This window comes from Egretta garzetta, unplaced genomic scaffold (genome assembly GCF_000687185.1).
Source record: "Egretta garzetta isolate BGI_Z169 unplaced genomic scaffold, ASM68718v1 scaffold878, whole genome shotgun sequence".
In the NCBI taxonomy this organism is placed as follows: domain Eukaryota; kingdom Metazoa; phylum Chordata; class Aves; order Pelecaniformes; family Ardeidae; genus Egretta; species Egretta garzetta.
This window is the reverse complement of record NW_009260592.1, coordinates 75057-83979: the sequence shown is the minus strand read 5'-3', so window position 1 is coordinate 83979 and position 8923 is coordinate 75057. Positions and strand designations below refer to the sequence as shown.

General features: G+C 39.3%; 1 protein-coding gene across 1 annotated transcript in view; it reads left to right on the top strand.

Annotated features, from left to right (window-relative positions):
• RNF180 (ring finger protein 180) overlaps nt 1-1866 on the top strand; it is a 76057-nt gene extending 74191 nt beyond the window's left edge. The window contains exon 6 of the mRNA XM_035900177.1: nt 1667-1866. Coding sequence (XP_035756070.1) covers nt 1667-1866 — 200 coding nt within the window. The remainder of the gene's footprint in view (nt 1-1666) is intronic.
• The last annotated feature ends 7057 nt before the right edge of the window (nt 1867-8923 follow it).

Genomic DNA, 8923 nt, shown 5'->3' with positions numbered 1-8923 from the left:
GCCCCGTCCAACCTGGCCTTGAATGTTTCCAGGGATGGGGCCTCCACTACTTCTCTGGGCAACCCGTTCCAGTGTTTCACCACCCTCTTTGTAAAGAATTTCTTCCTTATATCCAGTCTAAACCTACCCTGTTTTAGTTCAAAACCATTACCCCTTGTCCTGTCACAGCTGGCCCTACTAAAAAGATTGTCCCCATCTCTCCTATAGGCCCCCTTTAGGTACTGAAAGGCCGTAATCAGGTCTCCCTGCAGCCTTCTCTTCTCCAGGCTGAACAACCCCAACTCTCCCAGCCTGTCCTCACAGGAGAGGTGCTCCAGCCCTCGGATCATTTTTGTAGCCCTCCTCTGGACCCGCTCCAACAGTTCCATGTCCTTCTTGTGCTGAGGGCTCAATTATCTTGAATAAGGTCTGAGAATGTTAAATTGAAAATTACTGGCATGTGAACACCAGTTATACACAATTATTCATATTAGTCAAAAACAGGAGGCTGAGGAACTTCTAGGAGGCTTAATCAAGCCAGACCAGAAGGCAGCAGAGTAATAGACTAAACCTGAGGAATGCACACTGAGGCACACGGGTGTGCAATGGTGCACACTGAAGGGGACAATTCCTACCCACCTTGAGACTCCAAAAGCCATGATGTCAGTGCAGAGGAGAAGAGTCTGGGCAGCTCAGCAAAGACCTAATTTCCAAAATCAAAGAATGCATCATAAAGATTCAGACTTACCTGAAAACAGAGCAAAAATCCAGACCAGTACAACTGCATTCCCTCCTTCTCCTTCATCAGAGTGGGGCAGATCTTCTGCCTTTGCAGCGGAGCTCTCAGCCTCTTTCCCGTGCCACACACAGCTGCACAGACACTTCTCTAACTTTGTATCCTGACAAATGCAAGAACTATGCTCCTGTAGTACTTCTCTTACTACTTAGAGAAGTCAGGGGAGGAATGAAGAGGAAGGACCTTTTGGCAGGACCACGCACTCAGGCCGTTCTTGGAGTCACAGGATTTTTACTTCCACTTGAAAGGCTGTGTTTGCATCTGCCTATATATTTTTAAGGTATTATCAGCATACAAACATTAATTTAAAAATCTAATTTTAACCTGGTATGTATCATATACATTCATAATACTAAAGCAAGCAGGATTTATTTAGAAGAGGTTTTTGAATTCAAATGTATTTGCGCTGTTGAACTATGTTTGTACGCATATGGGTGTGTCTCGATTACTGAAGAATTCAGATGACTAGACTTAGGGAATCCAGAGATTAATTGCTCAGGAGATTAATTACAATATATGGAGCCTTCACTTCTAGATTACTGAATCAAATTCAGTGGAAGAAGGCACCAAAAGAGAGGTGCTCACAGGTCTGGATAACATAATCAGATAGCATTACTTTACTATAGTAGACAGTGCCAAATCCAAACAAACAAACATCCTATTTTCCAGACATGGAAGACAGAGTTACTTTTTAAGTCTTTCAAAAACAAGTCCACAGAGAGCTTCTTGTCCTATGAAGTGAGGAAAGTGCGGAAACCTAAAAGTGAGGTTTTCTGCTTCCATTTGTCTTGTAAATAACTAGGGGAAGGAGGGTTTTGGGGTTTTGGGTTTTTTTTACTCAAGCTGGTTGCTTTTATAAAGATTTTTATCTCCTAGTCTGTTTTTCAGCAGGTTTTCAAAGACGCTCAGATACAGTAACAAGGAGGCATTTTCCACATGCTGCTCACAGGATGGACTACATGGACTTTGAGGATGATAGCCGTGGATGGCGGTTTGATATGGACATGGTGATAATCTACATTTATTCAGTCAACTGGGTAATAGGATTTATTGTGTTCTGTTTTCTTTGTTACTTCTTTTTCCCTTTTTAGTCTGTAGTAATCACAACAGCAAGGAAAACAGCAGTCATGTGAAGCACAATAATGTGAATAGGAAAAAGTTGAAGAACGCAAAACGTTTGATACTGCGTTTTTATCATGCAGAATTGTAATAGACTGCATCAAGCATGCTGTGAGGCTATTTGATACTTCTGCTATGTGTAACAAAGTACTTGAGTTTGGTTCCAAATGTAATGTGAAATCCAGATCATACTTCATTCAGTGGGAGTTTTGCCTTGATTTTGGTGGGAACCAGATTTACCCCTAATGTATATAATAACTACTTATTCTGTGTCATACTAAATACTGCTTATTCTTAGGGGACTTCTGTGTGCTACAACAAAATATGATCCATAGAGCCATTTTGGGGGTTTGACTGTGTATGTTGACACACTTTGCTCACTCATTGGTGCTTCAATTCCTCATACATAAAAGCAATAAAGATGCCTCCCATTTATAGTCAGTCCCCATCCCTGGAGGTATTTTAAAGATTTTAGATGAGGTGCTTAGGGACATGGTTTAGTGATGGAATGGCAGGGTTAGGTTAACAGTTGGACTTGATGATCTTAAAGGCCTTTTCCAACCTAAGCAATTCTATGATTCTATAATTCTATGATTCTATGATCCTTTGGGAACAGGAGATTATAAGCACTGCAGCGCTGCACCATGCAGCATGAATTGACATTCATCTGAGTTATTTCAATGGTATAATCCAAATTCTGGAAAAATTTGACAATTGATAGACCTGTCAGCATTCTACTGTGGGGATGTGCTGTACTGAGTGCCTGAAATTTTGAGCCTATTAACCAAAAAGAAATGATACTGCATAGTGTGCTGACAGTTCATCTTTTCAGCAAATGGCAATCAGAAGGAATCAACTAACAACCCCAAATTCTGCACTTTAAAGGGACGATTTTTGTGCAGATTCCCAGAGTAGCACTGTGCCTTTTTTTACCCATCCAGATGAGTGTGTTTGGATCCAGGAAGACAGCTAATGGAGGGCAAGCAGCAGGCCTGCTGGCTACAATGCTGTGAGACACTAACCCCAGTAAATACTGGAGAAAGAAGCATTCTCCAGTGTAAGAAATCAGTATAATTATTAATATGCTGTAACAATTTGAAGATACTCTCAAGTGTGGGCTCACCAGGACTATATGTCTCCAGGGAGATCATGTAAGAGGACACAGTATTTATGTGCACCTTTCATGTGAAACAGTTCTAAAGCACTTTATAGTTATTCTATATATAGATTGCTGAGTTACAGTACCAAACTGAAGCCAGTTCAGCAATCATTCTGTACTTGCTGCTTTACACAGTATTTTCAAATGAAAGTGAAAGAGCATCTATTAAATTATAAAAAGGATATTAGAAAATATTGCAGGAATCAGGTGCTGAAGGCAGTTCAGGGGCTTACTTTTCAGGAAGGTACGAGGAAGTTTTTATTTCTAAGGGCATGACCCTGCAAAGTACACTGTGGTTTCATCTAGAAAAGCATGTGAGTATATGTATGTAGTTCCTCTGGTATCAGGATTTGTGTGGGAGACCTGTGGTTTTTCAGTAGGTGGTGTACTCCCCTGTTCTAGCAGAGAACAAGGAGAAATGTGTTGTGGAAGGTGCCATCTGCCAAATGTGATGGAATGGAATGAATTCAGGGGTTTTATTAAGCGTGTGCTTATGCTTCTTTACTGGAGCAGGGCCAGCATGGTCAGTCTCTTACAGGCTAGAAAGTGATCAGGACCAGAAACTTTCACTTAATCTGAAAAGTGGCAGTAAAGCAGCTACTAATATTTAGTTGTCTTACAGGCTGCATAAAATTATCTCTTTGAGAATATATGTGTAAAATTAAAAATTACAAGTCTGACTACATTGATGGGACTAAATAACTTTTGCCATATTTTTTAATATATGCAAATTTAAGGGGATATAATCGAAAGTCACCATCACCACATAGTCGTGGTTGTGACAGAAATGCATTTTCTGTAATTACAGTATGTCTAGTTACTTTGTCTCTACCTAAAGGTGATTGACTCTGTTAATCCTGGCATTAGACGTAACATTTTAAAAGCTTTAATGTTGTAGTAAAGCATTTGGTGAATTTCCCTCTTTATATTGATACAAACAAGTCTTTTAAAAGCTAGGGGGTTTTAGGTCATAGGCTCATGTTTTGCTACATGCAGATGTGTATGTGTGTGTGCTCAAATATTACCAGTAATTTTTAACATTTTTCTCATCTATGCGAGGACTGGGAATCTATCTGCAGTTTGTATTTGTCTCTCTAATCTTACAAATTTAGTGCTCCTATCTCAGTTAAGACAAAATTGCTTCTACTTTTTGATGTCAAAAAATACTAAAATAAAAAGATGTCACGAAAAATTACTTTAACTTAGCTGACATAGTCTGAAATTCCACTAATAATGTAATTTAACATTATTTAAACAGGATATCTGATAAAGCAATATCCTTAAGTAAATATTCAAAAATATATTGAGACATAAGAAACTTAATATAGGTACTAAATAATTATATAAGGAAGAGGTACTTACTTCATTTTTAATAGCATGTTACCCGGGTTTTATTCTGAAAAAGGCAACAAAGGAGCATAAAAAATCCATTGTAATATTGTCCTCTTTTGTACATTTACAGCAAGAATCGATGACTGAGGGGGGCTGCATTTCCTAAATTTAATAGGAGTGACAATTTTGTATGGCATTTCTAACTGTGTAACTCTAGCTTTCTTCAAGGCCTAAACAATAAACTGTTTCTTGGGCTATATTGTTTTACTTTATATTGGTTGTTATTAATTCCAGGGAACAATTAGTTTTAAAAGGTTACAAATGTACATAATGAAAACTGCTGCAACTCTGAGAGACATCCTCCATAGGAAAACACCTAAAAGGCGTAGAATGGAGGTACCTTTTTTTGTCCTTTATTGCTTTTTTGAGATATGTACTTTTGTAAAAATACAATAGCAATTCAAAGGCTCAAATTTGGTTTTGCTTGAAGTCTACCTGTAAAATGCTCTTAATATCTGTGGGAGCAAGAGCAGGACCTTTGTAAGCAATTTTCTGATTAAACTGATCCTGCTCTGCAAGCTTGTCTTTCTTATCTACAATAGCATTAAAAGGTTTGCAATAAAATTTGGGTTGTTTGTAGTATTTTGCAGTCATTTCACTAGATTTTGCTTGGTGGAATTAAATTTTAATATTTTTTTCAATGTCTTGTTCATTATCCTGTCTATTTTGTCTATGCTTGGGGTCCATCTAGGGTTTGTTGAATTTTTTGCTATCTGCGATTAACTCTTTTCATACTTGCAGCCATTTATTTGTTTCAGTACTCCCCAGGAAACGGTCAGCTTTTGTCAGAAATCATCTTCAGGGAAGGTGTGGATCTTAATACATTCTGACAATGAAGAATACTCAGTGCTGGTACCATCAGTCCAAACCGATTAACTGTTGAAGGCAGCAGAAATCCAGGACAAGACTAAGTTTGGCTTTGACAAGCAAAGGCACTTTATGCGTACTCAGCAGCGTATGAGTTTCTTGCCTAGCAGTGGGTATGTTTGTAGAACTCCTACCTGCCAAAGTTCCAGTCATCTTGCTCCCTCACACAGTTAAAAAAAAAAACCTCCCAAGCACAATGGATTCTCTCACAGCTGTGTACTTGCCCACAGAAGCCGAGAACTAAGTTAAACCTTTACCAGTGCACTGCATCCACACCTGAAATATTTATTGTATGTCAGCAAAAGCATTACCACAGTTACTGAGATGAAGAAGGATAATGAAGAAGCAGAGTTTAGGTTTATTTTGTCATTTTTAGAGAAAAGTAGTGCTGATAACATGAACCTCTGGGACGAAAAGTACTATTGTAGCTATCATGTGACAAGTAACTGTCTTGATGGTGTGTAGCATTGCTTTTGTGGGTGTGTTTTCAGCATCTTTTGTCCTTGGCAATCCTGACTACTTCATAACTGTGGGATGCACGGTCCTCTCTGGGGAATTCCAGGTCTGTATAAGGGGAATTGCAGGCAGACAGAAAAGTCGAAGATAGGACATTGAGAGCATTCTGCTGGTGTTCAGCCCTGCAGCCAGGCAGATGCTGAGAGAAAGGAGGCAACATATGCTTTGGATTGCTCTGGGCTAGATGTGGAGCAAGACAACAAGCTCTCCTTAGAGACACCTTTTATTTAGCAGAAAGCACTAAGACAGGCAGGAATAGCAGACAGTGAAGTGGATTTAAAACTGCCTGAACAGCCAAGCTCAGAGGGTTTTGATCAGTGACACAAAGTCTATCTGGAGGCAGGTAACTAGTGGTGTACCCCAGGGGTCAAAACTGGGTCCTATCCTGTTCATCATCTTCTTTAATGATCTGGATGACAGGGTGGAACATACCCTCAGCAAGTTGCAGAAGACTGTAAGGAGTGGCTGATACAGCAGAGGGTTGTGTTGCAATCCAATGGGACCTTGACAGGCTGGAGAAATGGAGTGAAAGGCACCTCATGCAGTTCAACAAGGAAAAGTGCAAAGTCTTGGGCCTGGGAACATCCCCATGCCCCAGTACATGCTGGGGGTCACATAGCTGGAAAGCAGCTCTGCAGAAAAGAACCTGGGGGTCCCGGTGGACACCAAGTTGAACATGAGCCAGCAATGCACCTTTGCGAAAAGAAGGCTAATGGTATCCTGGGCTGCATTAGGCGGAGTGTGGCCAGCAGGTCAAGGGAGGTGAACCTTCTGGTGAGGCCACACCTGGAATGCTGTGTCCAGTTCTGGACTCCCCTGTACAACAGAGATACAGAGCTACTAGGTGGAGTCCAGCAAAGAGCCACTAAGATGATTAAGGGACAGAGCATGTCTCACATGAGTTATTCTGTGAAGTCTTCACACAAGACTTACCAGGTTGAGGACTAGAAAAAATGGATCCTTCAATAATGAGCCAGAAAGTTCTGAGCAGAACATCATGGTTTCCCTTAATAACAAAAGGCAGTACAATGCTGGAAGAACTTGGTCGACATTTATGTCCTCTTTTCTACACATATCAGTAATTCTCTGGCTGGAACAATTAATTGTAATTCTTTTTTCTCTCACTAGTATGTTGAGTCAATGCAACCAATCTCTCTTTGGGTACCAGTTCAAACTTTAATTGGTTACCTTTCCTCCTACTTCTTGAAATCTGTGGTTGTTGCAATCCTGTAATGGTAAAGTTCAGAAGATACCAAAGAAAGAATCACAAGAAATCTAGTTGTATTATTGCAGTCATCTTACTGTCAGAAATAGATATTCAGAATTCATTCTTTAAATTTTTTACTACTATTTAAATTTTAAAGCCTAAAATCTGATTTTTTTACAGGTAGAGGTTTGAATTCTAATTTCCAAAAGCACCTCCTAATTTTGGGTGCCTCAGTTTGGCATTCCCAACATGAGGCCTTCCTTGTAAAGAGACCTGATGCAAAACTGATGATCGCCTTTCTCCAAAATAGGTTCTTTAGGATTTCTTATGTTGGGAGCCAAAGCCTGGTAATCTTAAATACATCTATTTGTGATGGGCTTTGGCAGTGATCCAGACCCCAGCAGAATCAATGGGAGCCATCATTGTAAAGATATAGTTTCTCATATATCTCTGCAACTGGATTTTTGTCTTACAAACTTTTTCTATTACTGTAAAAAGATATTCTGATAGAATTGCTGAAATGAGTTTTCAGAATTTCTTATGGCACAAGCATGTTCAAATTTTATATTTACTTACATTTGATTACCCTATGACTGAAAGTAAACTAAACCTCCAGTGTCTTAGACATGCTAGAATTTCTTTGTGGTTGTGATGTAATCCTAGGAAAATACATACTGTCAAAATGAACTTAATAAAATAACTTAGTTAGAAATAAGTTAAAAATAAATTAATAATAATCCACTTCATTCCCGTCAAACATTGCCTCCAGTTGAAATAACTCTACATTTCCAATAAGGCATTAAAATGTAATCCTATTTGAAAGTACTTTCCAGTGTTATGCTGTGGAAGTTTAACTGTAAAATGTAATCTTTTAATTTAGGACATTTCACTGCTCTCTTGATTATATTTTTTAAAAGTGATTTCTTATTTAAAAAAAAAAAATCCTAAAAGAAGACTGAAGGTATGTGTAATTCCATATTGTGATTTTGTTGAAATTATTTTATTACAGACAGATTCTGCAGGACAAACTTCATCTCTGATACACACTGGAGAAAACGTGCTGAACAAGCTGTCACGTTTGATCTGAGGGATGCTTCTGGGCAAGTCAGCAGATTGGCACAGTAGAATAAAAAGCTCAGGGCTTGCTTCTCAAGGAAAGGCTCTCAGCAGGACAGAGTTATGTAGGAGACCAAATGGCTTTCCTTGCCCTTTGAATGCTGCACAGGGCACTCTCTACATATTCGGAGACAGAGTCTCCACTGGCACTTCAGGGCCAGCTTTTGTCCTCTAGTGCACAGGTGTCCCATGCCAGTCCTTGGGAATTATCCAGGGCGTCTGGTTGCAGACATTGATTTTCCTTTTCTTCTTCATTAAAACATTCCTGAACATTGCCAGTTTTCTTAAGGTCTTTTGCTCAGCCTGTAACTGCTGAACTCTACCCAAAGAAGACAAAATGATGTGCTATTATTTTTCATTTCTTTTTGCCCTTTGGGGCTGCTCAACCATTTCAATCAATTGATGTGCTGAGGTATGACATACCTCCCTGAAACTCTGAACTTATACCCAGGTAAGAATCAGTGACCTAATTTATTTACAGCCTTTAATGAAAATTGTGGCAAACGTAAACAGAAGGAAAGTATATACTTTGCCCAAGAAGTGCACAAACCACTTTGTAGCACTAGATATAAACAAAACCCTAAGATCTTTTCAAAGTGACTTCTGGGTCCTGTATAGAAATTTTCTATAAAGGATTCCAGGAGCCAGAGCATGGTTGGTTCTTGCAAGAAACCAACCATGAAGGTGTGAAGTAGTAGATAAGCAAAGGACAGCAAAGCAGCCACTGCCAGAGAGGTACTGGATAGCAGTACTGGGTAGCAGTGGCAGGTAC